The sequence below is a fragment of the Stegodyphus dumicola genome, chromosome 3, assembly GCF_044657685.1.
Source record: "Stegodyphus dumicola isolate Sdum_Otavi_A_Nest chromosome 3, ASM4465768v1".
Taxonomy (NCBI): Eukaryota; Metazoa; Arthropoda; class Arachnida; order Araneae; family Eresidae; genus Stegodyphus; species Stegodyphus dumicola.
The window spans coordinates 32948573-32971066 of NC_140770.1; the positions used below are offsets into that span (position 1 = coordinate 32948573).

The 22494-nt window shown below is 31.7% G+C and overlaps 1 protein-coding gene across 6 annotated transcripts in view; it reads left to right on the forward strand.

Moving 5' to 3' along the window:
- LOC118192902 (cyclic AMP-dependent transcription factor ATF-1-like) overlaps nt 1-22494 on the forward strand; it is a 100932-nt gene that overhangs the window by 65181 nt on the left and 13257 nt on the right. For 3 of the 6 annotated variants that reach the window (XM_035363918.2, XM_035363920.2, XM_035363919.2), the window contains exons 2-4: nt 11761-11952; nt 18327-18509; nt 20265-20372. In XM_035363918.2, coding sequence (XP_035219809.1) covers nt 11767-11952; nt 18327-18509; nt 20265-20372 — 477 coding nt within the window. In that variant the 5' untranslated portion in view covers nt 11761-11766. The remainder of the gene's footprint in view (nt 1-11760; nt 11953-18326; nt 18510-20264; nt 20373-22494) is intronic. The other 3 variants (XM_035363922.2, XM_035363923.2, XM_085812722.1) reach the window with 3 other exon arrangements.

The following is a 22494-nucleotide window of genomic DNA, read 5'->3' on the forward strand; positions in this document are numbered from 1 at the left end:
ATGGCAACACTGTACGGAATAAAACATTTTTAAGTCCAGTGCTGTGTTTTACGGAATAAAACATTTTTAAGTAAGACTGTGTTCTGAAAATATGCTAATTTTAACTATTTTGTGATTTTGCTGTTGAATTGGATTTTATAGGGCTTAAGGGCGAGGAACAGGATATTTAATAAATAAAAGTTCACGCACAAAATGCTAATAATAAAAAGGCCCCAAAAAAGTTTTGCAAGGCATTTTACTAAGAAAACTGGACACTGATATGATAATCTGAGGAAGACTGAGATTGATATGATGAAACGGGTGGGGAGGGAAAAAAATTTTTCCAACACTTAACACTGCATCGGATATTCTAAACATATATATGCTGCTTTTAAAATTTTTGTAATTTTGCTGTTGAATTGCGTATGGCGTAGGTGATGTAACAATAAAGTTAGTAGCAAACTGGTAGACTGCGAACTCGGCGAGAGCATAAAAAACCTTAAATCCTTTTGGGCGATCGTTAAAATCTAAACCCTTTCAGATTTTTAGTCCAAAGGGATTTGAATCCCGAAGGACTATTAGTTTCGTTTTGGCATTTTGCGTCGGACGGATAAATGTCGGTTCACTTTTCAAACTGTTGCCATAAAATGTTAGAGTCCTGCATTATATTTGAAGAAATTAAATAATGAAAATCTGCGTAAATGTATGTATATTTCTCACATTGTCATAAAATAACGGTACATAGAGTCATCGAATTTTTAATAACGTAATCCTCCAACGAATATGAGCATGTGGAAGACCAAATTTGAAATTTGAAATTTGTTTTATGATCGATTTCCTATTTTTTAAAACTTTGACGAATTTTTGATTAACAAACTCAAGGATTTCAAAGCGAGCAATGGCAACGTTGTGCAGAAAAAACATTTTTATCTCCAGCGCGTGAGTCTCTGTATCGGAAATTCTAAAAATATGCTCGTTTTAAAACTATTTTGCGATATTGCTGTTGCACTGGATCTTATGGTTTAAGTGCGAGGAACATGATATTTAATAAAGAAAGGTAACACACAAAATGTTAAAAAACGCCCCTTTGGACGTAATTTAAAATCTGAAACATTTCTCTCTCTCTCTCTTTTTTTTTTTTTTTTTAACTTACTTTAGTCCAAAGGGGCTTTGTCCCTGAAGGACTATTGTTTTCGTTTTGGGATTTTGCGTTGAATCACTAAAAATGTCCGTTTGACTTTTCAAACTGTTGCCACCCAATGTTAAGATTCCTGCTGCATTATATTTGAAGGAATTAAATAATGAAAAATCTGCATAAATGTATGTATATTTCTCACATTGTGATAAAACAACGGTACATAGAGTCATCGAATTTTGAATGGCGTAATCCTCCTACGAATATGGGTATGTGGAAGACCAAATTTGAAATTTGGAATTTGTTTTATTATTGATTTCATATTTTGTAAAACTTTAATGAATTTTTGATTAACAAACTCAAGAATTTCAAAGCGAGCAATGGCAACACTCTACGGGGAGGGGGGAAAAATTTATCTCCAGCGTGCGGAACTTTGTATCGGAAATTCTAATGATAGGCTCATTTTAAAATTATTTTGCGACATTGCTATTGAACTGAATTTTATGATTTAAATGCAGAGAACGTGATATTTAATAAATAATGGTAACACACAAAACGTTAAAAAAACACCCCTTTGGACGTAATTTAAAATCTGAAACTTTCATTTTTTTTAAATCTAATTAGTCACAATGAATCAAATTATTAAATTGAAAAGTCGTTTCTCAGCAATCACTAATCATTATTTTACTTCCGGAAATTCTGTTACGTTTAGTTCAGTTATTTATTGTACTTACTGTAAGCTCCCGCGCATGCTTTTATCTTAGGTTTATCTGAGTCCCAAATAAATAAGTTCCCTCATATACTTAAGGCTTATCCAGAGTCAATGCTAGACATTTTGTGGCAAGTCCGAAATATTACAAAATCTATTTGTACATATGGAAACAAATATCTGTTAAATTTCTCCTCCTTAACACATTCGATACTTCGCTGTGGAGTTAGCTAAAATTTGTAATTCATCGTCAACATGAAGGTTGCCATATTCTTTGTCTACCATACCAACTTTGGTGTTCAATTACTAATATTCAAAAAGAATTTTTTTTTTCCATTTGGATTGTTTAGACATCGTTGCTTGAATAATTTCCCTAGCTGCAGAGTATTCATTGTCATGCGGTGATGAAAGCAAAAAATAATAAATAATGATTCTACAGTTTGGCGTCAGTGCCATAAGAAATGGAAGTTTTCCACATGTTTTATTATTAAAGAATATCAAATACGCAAGCGTAAAGCATAAAAAAACATCCCCCCCCCAAAAAAAAATTTGAAAGGTTTCAGATACTTCAATTATGCGCATAGTAAGCAAAAAGCGAATTATTTTACTTTGGATAGGTGTTAAGGCTTTTCATTTTCTAGTCATCATTCACTTTGTAAATTTAAAACATTTGAAATATTTTTGGCTCTATTACTCAAGAATGTCTGAAATTATGTTAAATACAAAAGAAGATGCAAAAATATAGGCTCTTTGTACTTTGATAAGTAAATTTCAGGACTTCCCAAGTGTTACGTAAAATTCGAGAATTTAATAAAAGGGTTGTACTGTATAATTTTTTAACCCAACGGAACGTTAGCTCAGAAGGGCTATTAGTGTCGAAACAGGATTTTGCGTTGAATCGCTGTAAAAGGCTGAATCACTTTTCAACTTGTTGCCACTAAGTATTATTGCCCTGTATTATTTTAATAGAAATTAAATAAAGGAGAATGTGCGTGAATGTAGGTATGTTTCTCGCATTGTGAAAAAACATCTGTATTTAGAGCTATCAAATTTTGAATAAAGTAATCCTCTACCCAAATATGAACACCTGGAAGCCCGAATTTTGGATTTCGAATTTGTTTTGTTATCTATTTTACATTTTGTAAAACTTTACCGAATTTTTGATGAACAAACTCAACGATTTCAAAGCGAACGATGGCAACACTGTACAAAAAAAAAAAAAAAAAAAGCGCTGGAGACGCTATCGGAAATTCTAAAGATATGCCGTTTTTAAATATTTGTTGATATTGCTGTTGAATTCAATTTTAAGTGATTTAAATGCGAAGAACCGGGCACTGCGGGCCTTGGCCCATTAGGGCTGTTACGCCACTGAGTTTACTTTTTTAGTTTAAATGCGAAGAACATGATATTTAATGATTAAAGGTAACATACAAAACAGTAAAAAAAAGCCCCTTAGGGCGTAATATAAAGTCTGAAAAGTTTTAAGTTTTTTTTTTTTTTTTTTTAAATAGAATTACTGTTTCACTGACTGATGTTGCATTGAGGTTAACGGGTTGCTTCTGCTTTATAGCATATTCTAACTTCAGTTTTAATATGACGATATCTGTAAAATAAGATGTGCTGGAATCGCAACTGATAGTTCTCGAAAACTCTGATTAGAAATAATACAGAAATGAAAAGAAATGTAAATAAATCATGATATCGATGCAGGACATAGGAAATTGCAGACATACTTCAGAATCACTTCTGTTCTGTTGATGACATCGGAATGTACTTTTTTTCTGTCCAAATGTTTTAAATCACATCGTGTTTATGTTTCTTAAAGATTAAATTTAAATTGGCTTCCCCTTTGTGTATGTAAAATGAAAAATTCAGTAGCAAAATTTCTGAATTTAATAAGCATGTCTATTGATTAAAACTCTTTATATATTTCATCTGAACATCTTGCATAATTTTGGTTATTCCTTGTGATGTTTTAATGAATTTTTTCTTTAACTTACAGATTTCTTTTATGGAATGATGTCAAAATTACTTCTCAGTTAAATATACTATTTTGTTCTTATGGATTTAGTCTTAAAACTTTTTCATGAAAACACATTTATGGAGTTTTCGTCTGAAATTAAATTATTTAGCTAGAAATAAAAAAAAAGGTAGAGGAACTCATCTGAAGGCCCTGTTGCGCCCTAACAGAAATTACGATTTCTTTGCGAAACAAAGGAATATAAGTCGGGTTTCGTCTGAAATTAAACACTGATGATTTTCGAATATGCCTTAGAATTTAATATGGGGCTGTCTCCCCCGTAATATCCGAAAAATCGTAATCTATGAGGGTGTAAGCCCGCAGGACTGCGTGAAGTATACTGTAGCTCTTTTCTCATAAGCTGAATAATGACGCAAGCGATGACGTAATCAGAATGCGAAGGGGAATCACGTGACTAAACTGATGACATCATTGTCTGTGACTCAGTTTGAAAAACATTTTTTGTCAGAAGTAGGGTTGGTGCTCCCAGACTTCTTCTGTCAATCCTTTATGAAGTTTGAAACAAATAACAGTTTTGAACTTATTAAAAAGCAGACATAATCGAAACAAGCCTCCTTGAGGGTTTTAAAAATAGAAATTTTTATTGACTGGGGTTACTTTCAGTTAAAATCTAGTTTATAATTGTTATTCGAAAATAATAAATTGAACTCAGAGCGAAGTCCTGCCTTGACAAGTGGAAGATACTTATCTTTTTATATTCACGTTCATCCACTTTTGAATTAAAATGATGATGATAAGCAGTTTCATATGGTGGTAAGATTCTACCCCTGTAGTAAAGAAGCCAAATATAAATATGTCATAAGATGTGCCCAATATATGCACAGAAAAATTAATGGAATAGATTTTGAAAGCTGAAATATGAATTTAAATAAAATCACAAATTAGTTTCCAAAGCAGATAACTGAGGTGATTAACAAATGTAAATCCTGAATTTTTTCCAAAGATAATAAATTGTATAACACGTGGTGGTTCCCCCCCCTCAAAAAAATTCAAGATTCGAGTAAGAGCTCTTTAAATATTTTTAAAAGAAAAAAACCGTGGTTTCTACCTTTGGGTTTTATTTTATTTTTTACTTACCCCGCCCCCTGATATAAAAAAAAATGAAGTTTTATTTTTACGGAATGATGGGGAAATTGCACTCACAAACCATCAGAATAAGCAAAATTTCTACGGGAAATACTAAAGGAGAAGAAAATAATCATGATAACAGCAGTTATATTAAATAATGTCATGGTATTTAGGAACTGTTCTTATCCACAGCAATATGCAGCTTAATTGTGCATAGTAGAATATACAAAAGCTGCTAAATCATAAAAATAAATTAAATATTCAGCTACTAATTTTCTTTTGCCCTCTGACTTCTTTGAAATACAAAAACAGTATGAGCAAAAATATGGATATATCTGTTTTGAAGTGTGTTTTGCTTAAAATTATCAAACACAAGGTTGTTGCTTGACTAATATTATGTTTTACTTTGGTGTTGTTCCCTTCTGTCTTATGTTTTGCTTGCTTTAAATGCATATAATTAAGTAAACTTACTCTCCAAATTAAATTCATTAAATTCAGGTAAATGTTGCAGTAGTTTTTTGTTTATTATAATATGCGTTATTCCTTTTTCTGTCTTCCCCCCCCCCCAACTGCCATCAGATTAACAATGATTTTGGGTAAAACCATGGATGTCACATAGGGAGTCTACTATATGTGCATTCAGAAAGATTAACAAATTCTATAGTAAACTTGACAAAAGGTAAACTGAGTACTGGAACTGTGAATTGTAAAAATGACAGTCCCCCCTTAATAGAAATAAATACACATTAGGTGCAATAATTCTGTGTGAGTATATCGCAGGCTTTATTTTCAGCCAATTTCTACTATGTTAGGCAATCAGTACAGCTGGCAGTATGTATAAATTTAACACATACTATATAATTCAAAGCACACTATACATTTATTCAGTTCTCATTCATAAGAACAGATTAGGTTGTACTGTAGGCAACTACCAATGCTGTCTATGCTTGGAGACAATCATAGCATATATAATTTTACAATTAACCTTTTCTCGTGGGCTGTAGGGACCAATTTTTTATGTATCAGGGCCATTTAATCAGCTATTTTTACAGAAAGGAGCAGAGAAATAAATTAGCAGGGTCTTACACTTCCTACTCCATATTAAAGAGTAAATTTAAATATGCTTAACATATTGGAATGTTTTGAAATTAATTTAAAGTAGTGAATGTGGATATGTCCCAGCTCGCTCGAAAATGTTAAATCTTTTCAGGTTAAGTTTTTCAAATATTGTACCATAGTCATGCCCATCTTACCGTATGGCTTTTTCTGAATATAATTAAAACTGTAATAATTTGCATTTATTTGTAGTTTGTTCTAAAGAAATGGTATTATCAAGTGATTTAAACTTATTCAGAAATTATTTTTCACCCATTAAATAACTCATAAATCTTAGTAATAATTAACAGAATAGCTTATAATGTTTACCCAAGCACAGGAAAAAAGTGAGAAAAGGACAGGGGGATCAGTAAATATTATGCATTTCATCCCACTGACCAGCTTTGTTTACTGTGAAAAGGTCGTTATTTAAAGACTGCTGGTATTGCTGTGCCAAGCAGAGATACCCCTTTTTCCTTCTAAAAAGTTAGCTTCATATACCTTACTTAGCACATTGTTTGTGCATTTACATTTTACATATTTTTCTCTTGCAGAGATTTGGTAATGAATAATACTGAAGATACCCTTAAAAATGCTTTTATCACTTAACTTTTTAACAAGTAACTAATTAGCAAGGAAGTAGCCAAATATGTGATTGCACATGGTGGCAAAATTCCAAGGAGGCTGAGTTTTTTTGGGGGGGGGATGAATATTTTTTTCTGGTACTTGTTCTAATATTCATATTCATAAATTTAAGAATAATTATAGGTTCACATTGACTAGTACTAAGTATAATTTTTCTCTACAGTAAAATTTAATTTGATATCAACAGTTAGTAACAAATTTAAGAGACTTTGCTACAATTTTATTGTCATTAATTCTTTTATGTCTTCTAGATGAAAGGGGAGTTAATATTAATTATAGCTAATATTCCATTTATCAAAATGAACAAAACTTGTAAGGGGATGAATATTTTACTTGTCTTTAAAATATGTTTAAATTCCTTTTTATATTAATTGTTTAAATGTTGATAGTTTGTGCTGTAAGAGAACTTCACAAATTGAGAGAGTGTGACCATGTTTGTAATAATTTCCCCCCTCCCTATACAGTTAATTAAAATTGAATACACTGGTGGCAGAAATTAAGATAACAGCTATTTAAAAAAAAGTTTTATTAATTTTTTTAAGTAAAGTCAAGTAAAAAGTGGTGGTTGATAGTTCAATATTGTCACATACTCCGACAATATTCACCTTTGCTACACAAAAATATGCAAATTTTTGCACCAGTTCTTTCGGCAAATGTAGAAAGTGTGTGTGTGGGGGGGGGTGCTTCAGATTCTAATTTCAAGGATTCTGTAAGTTGTTGGATAAAGTTTTCACATGTGAAAGATGTAATATGCTATTGAGAAAGCATTTGTTACATTATGAAAATTAGCTTTTAATTGGGAAAATGGAAAGAGAACATGCAAGTATCTAAAGACTTAAAAAAAGCCGAAAAGCGTATGTCGGGAATCTGGAAACATAAGACACTAATGATGCATGCAGACAACAAGGGCAAAGTTCAAAAGTGCCACAACAAATTCTCGTGACTATTATATGGCAATGATTACTAAAAGAAGTAGACTTAAAAAGCTTGACTATCCATATGTACTGTGGCAGCCTGTAAGAAGGGAAACCCATAATTTGTGTCCCAATAACTTGGGCTGCCAAACATACTCTGTTGCAGTAATGCGGAGATCATTGAGATTGGAATGTTGAAAACTGGACCTAAGTTTTCTAGTTTTTGTTTGCAGAGTGATTCTAGGCTTTTTAGAATCTGGAGGCAGCAAACTGCATGCAATAAGTCTGAAAACATCCTTGAAAAGCATAAGGTACAAAGGTGGTAGAATCATGTTATGGGTGGGCATCTCCTGATGAACAATAATACCGATCCTCATCCTTGCTGCTCTAGTGATTGATTAGCTTGAGGGATAAGGAATATAGCAGATAGAGAGGCCCACAGGTTCTTTGGATTTACATAGCATCTGTGGAAGGAAGTAGAATGGCAGTTTGTGTCATTGCAGCCCCATTCCTACCTTGCACTCTCTCATCATGAATACACTTCATTAACACAAGAATTCCTAGACAGTCTATAATATACAGCATAAAAAATCACTGTAAAGTTTACATTTTGGTCAGGGCTGACCATATCTTGAAGAAGTAACTACAGAGTCATGAAAAGGTTTAAATAATTTTTTTAAAAAACAAAATTTAGAATATAAACATACTTTCTTGTGCAACAAACTATATTAGTCATAGGTTGTGGTGGTGCAACTTAATAGAACAGGCAACTTTAAGTTGAATATGAAACTGTAGTCTAGGACTACACAATTAAATACTTACTAGAAGCTGGGCTCAGTAATTTTGCCAGTTTGTCAAAACCAAAATGTTGGCAGTGGTAGAACACAAAGCTGAACAATGGCAGCTATCACAGAAGGCAGGAAACTAACGCCATAGTGTGTACACAAAGCCAGAAACACTCTCTGTCTTAAAATCCCAAAACTCAGTTTAAATACTACTTGCTAATTTGCATTCTGGTGAGGAAACAAAAAGGAGAAGTCATAATAAAGGCTGAAATCATAAAAGCTGGTTAATTTAAAGTACCTTACACATTACCTTACAAAGTAATTTACCTTACACATGTACAGTGTTCTTATTTAAATTTTGTTTTTACAGAAATAGTGAAATTCTGCATTTTAAAAATACGTCAGGCAGCACAAAATAAAGACCGTATGCAGTTTTTCTTACTCTTAAGTTGAAAAATCATTCAGTTAATGAGTTATTATAGTTTTTCCTTTAATTTCTATCACCACTGTATTGCAAATCTACTTCTAATGATTATTACCATGGAAATTGAAGACTGCCAGCAAAACTAATTTTGAGAAATAACATAATTCATGTTCACTAAGAATTTTAAAATTGGCTTTACATGATGTATCCCAAAAAGATTCCTAGTTTAAAAAAAAATTGTAAGTATGCTTTAATATGCAATAAATATGCCTTAACAACTTTCTGTAACACTAAAAAATATCCAATTTTGAATGTGAATTCTCTGTTTCTTGTTGTAGTGCTATTCTTATTGCTTTGTAGATATTTTTAAAAGTGCTTTTAATATTGTGTGTAGCTATCATTGCATATTTCCCTCTGCATAGCTTTTGTAATTTGCATTTGAATTTTTGATCTGTGGCTGGAATAACTGAATATTGCTCCAGAATTTTACATGCTTTGATACTTTTTAAACCATATCCTACATGTAATTGTAATGGTTAGAAATTCTTGTTCTTTTACTGTTGTTTAATTCTAAATCATTGATGTTTACCTAAAATATGCTTCCTTTTTTTAATGCTGTATTTTTTGTATCTACACACACACATACAAGAAAAAAGAAAGAGAAATATATAAATATAATACTTTAATGTTCCTTCAACTTTTTCATTTATTTCCTCTAAAAACTTGGTTCTCAGTTTTCTATTTTAATTTTTTGTTAAAACTACTCAAGATTGATTTCATTTACTCCCAAATAATAATTGTTTATTAACCCCATTATCATTAATAAACATTCCAAACTCTAAAATTTGAAACATTGTGTTTTAATGATATTTTTGTAATACTATATGAAGTCTTTAATATGCCAAATTGATTAGGGCATCAAAAAAAAAAAAAAAAAAAAAAAAAAAAAAAACTCCTCTCTAAATCTATAAGTCTTGTTTTTTTTGTGTGGTTGTGTGTGTGTGGGGGGGGATATTGAATTAGAAAAAGTTTGAGGTACTTTCTTACTTGTGGCATTTCGTCACCAATATTTTATGAACTAAATAAATTATTAATTAAATTGTTTAATATAAAAATCTGAAATTGTTATTGACAGAAAAAATTTTAAATTAAGTAAATAACTACATACTGTTTTGCTTGCATTATTATTGTTTTTATCTTTAAATAAATATTCTGTTTAAATTAGTTATAGGTATTTAAATGCTATAGAAGTGTTTAAATTAAAAAATTGACAGTCATCATTTTCACATTCAGTACTTAATATAAGAATACTTTTGGAATATTTAAGATTAGCTTTTGCATTTGCTTTCATTCTCTCTTGAATGGTAATTTTTATGATATCAAAACTGTACTAGTATATATATTTTTTTCTTTTTCTTAAAAATAAATAAATGAAATGCTAGTGTAAGTATCTGCTAATACCTCTTAATTGGTTAAAAATTTCTAAAATTTGAAATTATTAACATTTTGGAAAATTTTATTGTAAATTTTTAAATCCACTGTATACAAATGCATGCATAGAAGTCTCTTCAATCATATAAAAGTAAATTTTATATGATTGAATAAAAATTGCTACATGTAAACAGCTTTAGAACTAGGAACTAAAATACTTTGCCATGCTAAAATGTATGAGAGCTTTGTATCGTAATTAGACTGAGCTCTTGATTATTTATGCCATTTAATGTATTGATATCCATGGATAACCAGAAAATGTTGATAATCAAAGAGCCCTGAAAGTTGTAATTAATGCTCAAGTACCATAAAAAATTAATTCGTTAATAATTTTAAATGAATGATGTAAACTACTCAGTTTAAAATGTACTTTAAGGCGACATACATTCAGACAATGACACAACTACTGCATATGATATAAAGTTCAATTCAGTGTATTTAGCCATATAATCTTAACAACTTTTGTAAACATCAGAATGCCATCATTGCTTTTCCATCTTCATTTCTTCATTGTATCTATCTGTTTGTGCTTTTGAATTACTACATGCAAAATGTTTCGCTTTAATAAAATATCATTGCATTGCTTTCATTATTCTTATCTTTTTCCATTTTTACTTTTGACTCTTTTCACATACATTTTCAGTCACTTAAATCCCAGAAATAATTTTAGTGAAATATTAATCTGTTTCTTCTGCAACTATAGAATTTCTTGCTGAGTAATAACAGGGCTTAGTTTTTTTAGCTGTGAATCAGGCTTGAATTTTTACTTTCATTCCAAGCCTTAGCAGTAAATTTTTCAGACATAAAAAATCATTGTTTCTTTTAAAATACCACAAGTTTTTGTTCTTCAAACACTATTCTGTGATTTTTGGCAAAATAATGCATGATTAATTCACATATGGAGATATGGGATTTCAGTGTACTTTTATACATTTATAATTCTGTGGGCATCCTTACGTAGGAAAAAAATATAGAAGGTTTACTCCCCAAATGCATTTTTATGGCAAAATTTGTATAATCACAAGATTCATATATAGAAATTTGCATTGTAATGTCCTTGGCAAAGGTCTTGGTTTTTGAGTTTTCTGAAGATACCTACTAGAATCAAGTTTTTTAGAAGAATGACCTGTTTCCTTTCTTTCAAGAAAGCAAGGTGTTTTAAAGTGTATATACTTATTTATTCTCTTTGGATATGTCTGTGTCTAGTTTTGTATCTAGTCGTATGTAAACGTAATTATTGGTGATTATTTTAAATATGCTTAAGCAAGTGCATTTCTTGTATACTCAATGTTATTTATAATTCTTACTATTATAAGAAAAGTGTCATGTTGGGAATGCTAGATGTGTACTTGTATACTGGTAAAAAAACTATTCCAGCCACATTTCATGAATTTTTTTTTTTAAATATTATTTTTTTTTTTAAAATCCTCCTGAAGCTTGTTCATGCTTTGAAGCTTTACCCCTCTTTCTGTAGCATGTGATGGAGACGCTGGTGGCCGACCAGAGTGCCACGGTCGAGACCTCTCAGGCGGGCGGGGATCAGTCGTCTACTGTAGGTAGTGGCACTGTTGGCCAGAACGACAGTGGACCACGAACTTCAGGAGCCACGGCACAGGCTAGGGCCAATGGAACTGTGGTCCTTGCATCCCCTGCCCAAGTAAAGCATGTGGGTACCAAACCTCTTTAAATGCATTTTAAAAAATCACATCTTTTTGTTCTCTGTCATGCATAATGCTTTGCTCCTTGCTCCGTCCTGTCTCTAATAAAAATTTAATTTACAGACTAAATGGCCAAAAGTTATATATGCTGTAATTTATATATAATATGCAATCTATGCACAAAGTTAGGAATTGCAGTATATAGGTTAGTGGTATAATATTTTCAAGTAAAAATTTGAATGTAGGTTATTTATTTAAATAATATTTGATGATATTTATTAAATGCATGTACTGCTAAATTTTAATGGTTATCTTTAGAAAAATTAATAATATTTAGTGTTTATTTTTCTATGGAAAGTAGCTATATTATAGATTAATGTTTCTAGAATTTCATTTACCATGTATTCTCTTTTAAAGAAAGATAATTGCATAAGACAGTATATAGCTTAAAATTCTGAAATTTCATTATCAATTCATTTCATTAAGTTTGTGCCAAACTGTTTGAAATGTAACAGCCAAGCTTAGACTGACTACATTAAGTATCACAGTGACTTATTGCCAGCAAATTAGCAGTAATTTAAAGAACGAGCTTAATGACTATTTTTTTAACCATTACTTTTGGTGTTGCAAACTTAAAATGAATTACAACATAATGATTTCTAGGTTGCGGAATATTTAAAGACTTCTCTAAAGCAGTTAATTGTTAAATTTTCATATTCAAAACAAATAGACATTTGAAAATAATAAGTATTGCAAATCAAACTCAAATCTCACTTATTAAGTTCTATAAACACATGGTCAGTTACATCATTGTCAGGAAAAATTAAAAGCAGCTAGCAAATTGCTTGATTGCAAATCTTCACATTGAAAGTTATAGTTAAGATTCAACCTAATTAAAACTTCTTCCCTACATAGTTAAACTATGCAAGAACTACTAGATTGAAAAAAAGTCTCTTGAAAAAAGAAGAGACTAAAAAAATGCAGGAGCTAGAATGAACTGCTAGTAAATTTCAAAATATTTTGGTGCACTGAAATTATTGTAAACATAAGATGTTTTCTGAGGTAATGAGTCCATGAAGCTTTTAACTTAATTTAAATGATTTTTATATATTTAATTTGAAATTTTATATATTTATAAGGAGAGTTGATTTTTTTTTTATCTTGTGTTCCAGGTAGTTCTCTTTTACGATTAAAGGGGAAGAAATTGTTATTCTGTTTTCATTCGGTTTTTGTGAAAGCAAAAGTTAATAGATGTTTAATTAATCAAAATTTTAAAAAAGTAATACTTCTTTGAAATTAAATGAGAAATGTTAGTAGAGGTTTGGTAGTGTCATGATTAAATTTATGATTTCAATGTCCTCATAAAATGTAGTTTTCATCAGTCAGGTTTAAATTTATATTGTAATTCAGCAAAGGTTCTTAATAAGGATGAAATACTATGGGAATTTTTTTCCTTGCTGAAATATGCATTTTTCATCTCTCCCTCCCCCTTCATTGTGGATCATCCATTGTTTTATTTGCAGACATCTAGGGATCTACAGATGATACGTTGAGAAGAAACTGTCTAGTCTAGATAAATAAAAGTGTAATAACTGTCATGTACAAGTATAATGTTTGTGTAATAATAAATTGTATCAACATATGTATATATGCTGGAATACAAATTTTACAGCAGGATAGAAATAAACACTCTTTTCATCTTCTTTTGGCAAAACAATTTTACAAATAACATACTGCACAAAGTCCAGTCTGAGATTCTATATCATTGGAGCCTCAGCAATTCAGGATTTTAGGTCATGACTTTAAATCTAAGAAGATGACATGTAGGTAAGTACTGGCTGTAGCAAAGCTAGCACCTGAGCACAGAGGTGTAGCTAAAGTTTTCAGTGCCTGGGGACAACTGAAGATTTTGCACCCCTTTCTCTGTGCCAAGAATGGAAAAATCATTCTAAAATTTTGTAACATCAATTTGGTGCCCCCTGAAAGCTGCGCCCCGAGACAAATGCCCCACCCTAGCTACGCCACTGCCTGTGCATCCGTCTAGGCATATTAGTTAATACCAGACTTTACTCAGTGCTAAGCTTGTGTCCCAGATGGAATTCCAAGGAAGAAACCTCAGGGAGGGTCAGTCCGAGAGCCTTCCATACCTCTTTCCATGTCACCATTGCAAGAGAATTTCAGCTCACCATGTATTTTGAGGGGCTTCCTTGCCACACAGATACTATAAGCTTATAAACATCTATGTTTCCTGTGGAATTCGATCCTGGATGCTTTTGTATTTCAGTCTATGACACTAACCATTATCTTGTTTGGGTACCATGACATGTAGGCATAGCAACATTCATGCTTTGCTTATTGTGTAGTTGCTAGCCTAGAAACAGAGCCGCTGAGACCACACCAGGCAGCAAAAATTTTTTAATTTAGAACTCACAGAGGTTGCATGGAGCAGCAAAATTCTTACTGTCAGCACTGTCTCTGCTCCCAACATAACCTCTCAAGGGCCAAAATTTGATGCTAGCCATCCTCAGTACAATCACAAATCAGTGTATTGTTATTTGCTACAATGGGACTCTGTAATAAGCAGGTGTTTGAAAATGACATGCAGGAATCTCAGTTGTTGGGGAAAAAAAAAAAAAAAATTGCATTTATTGTGCATCTTCTTCTGTTTGCTAACTATTATATTCTCCATTCTCGAATTTTATATGAGATGGGTGGAATTTTTTTTAATTATATAATCTCATTTATTTATTTATATATGTTTTAGCTGGTTGTTCCATATGTCCAAATATATTAGATTGTTCTGAATACTGAATGTCAGATTTTGGACTTTGTATTGTATACTGGTAGGGAAGATTAAAGGAAAAATATAAAAAGGTACTTGATATTAATTCAGATGAGAAAAGTCCGATCAAAGGTAGCTAGTTAGTAGCTGAGGTCAACATTATCTCGAGTCCAATGGTGTAATTATCTAATTGCATTGTAATGTTGTGATAATATGGTCTATGTAATCTTCATGACACAAAAATGAATGTTTTTGAGCCCATCCTGGAAGGGACTGCAAGGAGATGTTTCAGATTTTAATTTCAAAGATTTTACAGGTAATTTGGATAAGATTTTCACATGTGGAAAGTGGAATATGTTTATGAGAAGCCATTTCACAGATTGTGAGAAATGGCATATGATTGGGAGAATAGAAGGAGAACAAATATTGGCATGGTTTGCCTGAAGTAGCCAAAAGGATGATATCAAGAATCTAAATGTGGTTTAAAGACACGAGGTGATGTGTAAAAATAACTAGGTCAAGATCAAAAAGTGCTACTGTAGTTTCCCATTATTCGCAGTTATTGTTTAAAAAAAAAAAAAAAAAAAAAAAAGAGACATTTGCCAATAGCCCAAATTATGAGGGAGCTAGTTTGCTACAGCTATAGGAATTTGACTTATACCACATATACCATGAATAACAAACTGCATAAAAGAGATCTGTATGCAGGATAACTTGATTTGTGTCCTATTAAATCAGGCTGTGAAATGTGTCCATTAGCAATGGTGTACAGATCATTGAGATTTCATGGACTGAGGTCAGGTTTTCTTTAATGAAAACTCTCTTAAAATTTTTAGAATTCAAGGTGCACCAGGCAGCAGAATTTAGGGCTTGCAAAAATTGACTGGATAGTAAAATTCATTTAGCTGGCTCTGAGCAGGCATCATTTTTAATGGCCACACTGACTAACACATTTTTATTTATGCAGCTGTGAATGCTGGAATATACAGAGATGAGGTTTCTGATCCTTATAGCAAGTTAATGAAGATGTCGTCAGAAAATTCCTAAACTTGTAATAAAATAAATAAATAAGTAAGTCTCATTTACCTGTCATTACCAAGTCTTTTATTTTCACTGCCCTTGTCCTGAATCATGAGTCATGTTACGATCCTTACTGATACAAGCATTTTATTAACACAATATTTGCAGAAAAAAAATTGAATATTTCAGTGAATAATTACATTACTGTCAAAAAAATAATTACAGCTATCTGTTATAATGAAAAGTAATAAATTAGCTACTTGGTGACATAAGGTCTAATCACAGTAATGGTGCCTTAGATTATTTTCTTCCTGATGCCAAAACTCCAAAGATAAAAAAATCATGAAGGTAGAATGGCCCACCACCTGGTGCCCGAGAATTGAACATCCTTCCACCTTTGATTTTGGCCATCAGGATTCAAAATCAAGCAGAAAATAAAACATTAGTAAATATTTACATTTTCCATCTTATCTGGATCAGAAAGTACAGTTTCTTTAATTCCTTGTAAAAACATTCTAGGAATCAAGGGAACCATGTCTCAGCATCTTGGGAGATAGTAGTCAGGGGTCAAGAGTTCATCAAGCCTTCAATATCACAAGTAACCATATAGAGTTCTTCAAAATCTCTGGCTGTTTGTCCCAGTACTCTTCTTAAAATTTGTTTTGTGCAGCCAGTTAATCGCTCCCATCAGTCACCCCACCATGGTGCAGCTCGAGGGTTGAATTTCCATCTTATGTTCTTTACAAGCTTTGTTATGGATTTTTGCATGTGTAAGATCAGTAAATAACTTTGAAGCTCCACAAAAATTGTGCGTTGATCACTGCATATAACAAAATGCGTATTTCTTCTCGCAGTAAATTTCCTTAGAGTTTGCAAAAGTGCTTCTGATGACAGTGATGTTAATAGTTTGCGGTGAATCGCTCTTTAAACTTCACAGGTGTACAGCATAATCCAACATTTTCCTCCGTATTTCAAGTGTAAGGGACAGCTAGATTGACACTGGTAACTTTGAATGACACTGTGTCTCGAATTCGATCTTCTGACAAAGCATGGGGTTCTGGTTGAACTAAGTTCATGATAAATCTAAGTCCTTCTTTATCCGCCACTGGATGTAATCTCTGCAAATGACCATCAGTTCCTTTAGGAAACTCTTCCCTTTGAACTATTTTCATCAAGACTATTTCAGCGTGCTTTGATTCTTTGTTGTGAAGCACAAGCTTGCACCAGTTGACATTTTGGACCAAAATCATTTTCTCGTCAAAGGTCGAAATGAGAAATTAGTATTCAATCAGAGCTACTCAGTATTCTTCTAGGAATTCTGATATCTTGTAAAAACTTTAATTCATTTTTGCATTTTAGGAATTTGTTCTTCAGATCACTGGGTAGTTAGTTAGTATCCATGACAATTTTCTTTGCCAGCATTCTTGAATTAAGATTTTTGGAATTAAAATCTTAGGGCAAAGAAAACCTATAGGATCGAATATCTGACTAACTAAAAACATAATAATTCTGCTGTTCAAAGTTACTTTTCCATAATTATTAAATTTCAAATTGCAGTATAGAATGTTCTCCAGAATGTTCCAGTTTAATCCCAAAATAGAGACAGTTTCTTCTGGAACTCCTAATGTATCTGGATGCAAACCATTAACTATTTTACTCCTAAGATCAAAAGACCTGAGAACATGATCTTGTTTGATTCTTTAATAAGACTAATCACTTCTTCTTCCAAATCGCAACTAGCAATGCAGTTATCAACATACATAGACTTCTTAAGTTTGGAAGCTGTTCTTTTGCAAGTAGTTGGGAATATTACTTTGGTAGTTCAGAATAGCTCCGTAGAGGAATGGACTGGAGTTTACCCCAAAAACTATTTGACAATATCTAAAAATTTTCCTTTTGTTAGGATCATCTTCCTCTCACCACAGAAATCTGAAAAGTCGCAATCTGCTTCATTCATTACAATTTGCGAAAAAGCTTTCCTAATGCCAGCAGTCATTCGATAGTTATTCAAACAAAGCTTAGGCAAAACACTGGGAATTAGTTCAATGTAGTTTGAGCCTTTAGATAGACTTAAGTGAGAAGCTACTGTTTTCTTCCATGGAAGCATTGAAAACGGGTCAAATTGTCATTGTTGAGTACTCTATGTGGCAGGTAGTGATAGCTTGTTTTCTCTAACTCATCGGGTTGCACTTCTTTGATCATTTTCTCTCTAAGCCATTTTTTCAAAACTTCTTCATAATCTTCAGTTAAGCCTTTATTTTTAGAGCATATGGGTTAACATCAGTAATAATACAAGCATTTCCTGATAATGAAATTGTTTCCAAAAATTCCTCTGCATTTAATTTGCTACCTGCTAAGTATAATCATATGCAGTAAATAGTGGTTCCTATTTTAACATCAAAGAATTTATTGAATTTTGTTTTATTCTGATACTTCTTGTATAAGAGTATCTCAATAAAAAAAAAGTGCAGTTATTTTTTTTCATAACCATATAAACTTAAAAATCTTGTGTTTTTAAGTGTGCATATTTCTGTTAAGGGATCATTTAAAAAATATACATTTTTTCATATTTTACACTAGGTGTTTTCTTCTTCATCACAGAATACCCAGACAATTGCTGTCCCTCAAGCTGGAGGAGGAGTATCTATTGTTCATGTTGCTATTCCTAATCAACCTGTGCATGTGCAGTCGGTTATTCAACCTGGACCTAACCAACAGTCTGTGATACAAGCACCAGGTGGTGCTACACTGCAATCCGTTCAGGTAACATATTTATATTTTTTTACTATAGCTAATTAGATACATTATGCCAGTATTTTTAGTAAATTATCTGTTGAACAGAGAAATTGATAGTGAGCACATAATGAAAAATGATGCATCTGTTGGATAAAAGCTGTTGGTATTTGGAAAGCAATGAACAATTTTGCAATATATTTACTATAGTAGTTTAAAGTTATCAAACTAAATAGTGAAATTAGTTAGCAATAACATTTGATCCAAAGTTAATGGTGATATCATGTTAATGGTGATCTGTATTATTTAATATCATAATTATAAACACTATGTAATAAATGAGTAAAACAATACTTTCATATAAAATGAATGGAAGTTTTAATAATGCAGTAGATTTTTTTTATTTTCATATATATATATATATATAATCAAAAGTAAAATTTTAGAACATTCAAAAATAATTTTTTACAATTTTAATTATTTAATTAAAGTTATGATTTTGTAGCCACTTTTGGTTTATGTCTTCCATATTCAAAAGTTTCTGTAACAAGCTGACTTCCTTTTCAGTTCAAGTTAATTATTTTGTAAAAATTTATTGATTTCATTTTTATTTTCACGTATACTTTTCATGTATTTTAACGATTATCCTTTTTTTCCTTGGTCTTTGGAAGTGATAAATTTATTTATGTAATTTTAATATGTATATAGAGAGAGAACTAAGAAATGAAAGCTATAAGTTTGAAAAAGCCTATAGCTAAACCATGTGCTGAAAGTTACTGTAAGTTTGGCAATAAAAATCTAAATATAAGTATATAAATAGAATTTAAATTCATATTCCATTGAAACTGTAAAATAAAATCCCTCTCCCCGAAAAAAGAACAAAGCAGTGAAAAAATTACTGCAGTAAACTGAGAAAGTGATACAAAGGCTCTGAGCTGACCAATGCAAAATTTAGTAAAGCCGAAATTTGTTAAATAAAAAGTTAGGAAATCTTAAATTGTACATTTATTTCCCAAATGCAGTATGCTATGAATGTGTTGATATTGGCTAAGTAAATGTTTATGTTTATAATTTTAACAATTTCTTTATAATTTTATCCAAGAGCTGATTTTTTTCACACTCATATGCTTTACTTTGGAGTATAAACTTATATTCTTTTTATGATGCTTTAGCAAACATTCCATTGATTTTATTATATTGAGATCTTTTTATTCTCTGTTGAAATTTATTAAAAGGTTAAGTATCTGGACTCTTGACAAACTTATTTTAAGTGAATATAAATTAAGTAGAAAAAAATTAATACTTATAAAAGAGGTAATGTTATTTGTGACTGGATAAGTTAATGTCAGCAATTAGCATTTCATTGCTCATTGTAAACTCAACAATCCTGTTTAGATATTAATAATAAAAACCAAATTGTTATTAATAATGAAAACTGAAACTGATATATTTAATTCAACCATTTGCAATTGTTATGAAAAGCATGTATCCCATCACAAATTAATGTAATAAAATGAAATATAGTTCAAACTGTAAAAAATGCTGAATGACATACAATGTTTAGGAACTGTATAATAAATTTGTTTGTAATAGTTGAATATGTCCATCTGCATGTTTTTTCAAAAAATTTTTTTTTTTTTTATTTAGGTACTGATCATGTGAATTTTGTGTCATAATGTACTGTAACAGAATTATAACTAGTAATTAATATAATTTTAATAATAAGAAACATAATTGTTATGTGAACTTCAAAAATGTTAATAATAATTCTTATTGATAACTTAGAACAATTTTCAACAGCTGCCAAAGAACGTGATTTTGTTAAACAAGCTCACTACCCCAGGATCTGTGATTCACAGCACTGATGGTGATGCCAGTGTTCATCCTGTACAGGTTAGTATTTTTAACATCGTTAAGTGAAATCTTTAAAAAGTATATAATTTTGCATAAAATATAGATCATATTAATTTATCAGTTACAGTTGTATTGAACTTTAAATGAGAAAATATGTTATGAATAAAAAATAAGGAAATAACAGATAACTGCTTGTTTTTGTTATAAAATTAATATATTGATGGTCATTATAAAAGTACAAGCTCCTGGCATAATATACACTCTGTAATATAAAAAGGCGAAGCAGGAGTCATCCGAATGGGATGAAAATAAGTTGATGAACATGCAATGAAGATGAGATGCTAACAGTATCATAGGAATTAATTGTTTTATTCAGGAAATATAGCTGCAGAAACAAAAAGTTAAAGAGTCAATGCTAGTAAGATAATGGCTTGCATCAGGCATGTCTGGCTCTGCATTGACTCATTGAGTTGGTGGATCTTCTCCAGCAAGATTCTTTAAACATGTTCCAGCTCGTGAATTAGATCAGTGCAATCCAAGGACACTTGAAGACACTTGCTCAGCACAGCCAAAACATTCTGTATTAGGGAAAGATGTGCCAATTGTGCTAACTGAGGAAGTGTTGAAAAAGCATGAACACATACAGTAGAAAGATGTACGATGTGCGGCCGAAGATTATCCTGTTTATATGTATGGGTTAGTGAAAGGAAAGGTAAGACTTTATAGAATCTTTTCGATGTACTGCTATGCTATAAAGAGCATCATGAATGACAACCAAAAGCGTCTGCCTATTAAATGAAAAGGCCCTCTAAACCATAAATCCCGATTGTCAGGCGGCGTGACACATGATACTTAGATGATTATCCCACAACTGTCCTGAACATCTCCAGACAAGTCTTCATTGGTCATTGGGACTTAATTCAAAGCAGGACTCATTACTGAAAACGATTCTACTTCAGTCCATGAGATCCCAGAATGAATGTGCCCAGCACCACTGCAGACGTACTTGGCAATGTGCATCAGTGAAGGGCAGTTGGCATAATGGCCATCCTCCATTATGTCTGCTCCCATTTGCTGAGTTGTCTATTCATCATATAGGTCAGCGCAATCACTGGTGTCCTGGTTATACATGGGATTGTTAATAAGAACCATCAGGGACTGTGAGCACCCAATCAGATGATCACTCTTTCCTCAATTCGTCTTTGCTCTTAGTCGACCGCTTCCTTCTTGACACTGTGTATAGCCTGTGGTTCACTCATTCTAGCCAACATCATCAAATGGTAGCATTACTTGGACCCATATGTCGAGTGATGCTGCAATTTGGCCACCCTGCTTCCTTTAGTCTAATTGCACATCCTCTCTCAAATGGTGACATCTGCTCATACTGTTTGCGAACCCATCTGTGAGGCCATGTTGCTAGAGACCATATGGGTTGATAAAACCACATCTGCAAGGAAGTTAGAGCTTAGCATTATAATGTCCTTTGCTTTATACACCATCTGAATGCTCTCTTGCAATGTGATGGAGCTTTAGCTAGTCAGTCACTGGTCATCAAATGTTTATCATTTGCATATTCTACCATTAGGTATGGTCATATGCAATTTCATTCCATTTGAATAACTCCTTCTTGGTTTTTTTATGTCAAAGAGTGTACATGAGAAGGCAAGTATTTAAGAAAATCCCATTCCATTCAGTGTGCAACAAAGTTTGATAAAACAAACAACTAAATAAATAACATTCTAGTATGTTTCTTGTAAAACTTTCTTGTATATCTCAGGAGACATAGTATGGTTTCTGAAAATGCCTCATTTAATGCATATCTCATGACTTCCATGCATCACATGTAAAGCGTAAGCATTTTTACTTTTTATGAAAAGACTAGTGAATACTAATTTTTACACTTACCTAGTTTTTGTGATCATTTATCATTCTTTTATATTATGACTTGTTGAAAAATTATATTTTTAAAATCGATTCATTTTGTGTCATCTGAGTGTAGCTGTACTATAATGTCTTTAAAAGAATGTGCATAATTTATTATTAAACCTGAAGATAAATTACTGCAAAATCCCATCAAAATGAAAATTTCTGGGAGATTTCATTCAAAAAAAGATTATGTATTGAATTTTGTAGCAAGATTCCATGCCTGTTCTATTTGATT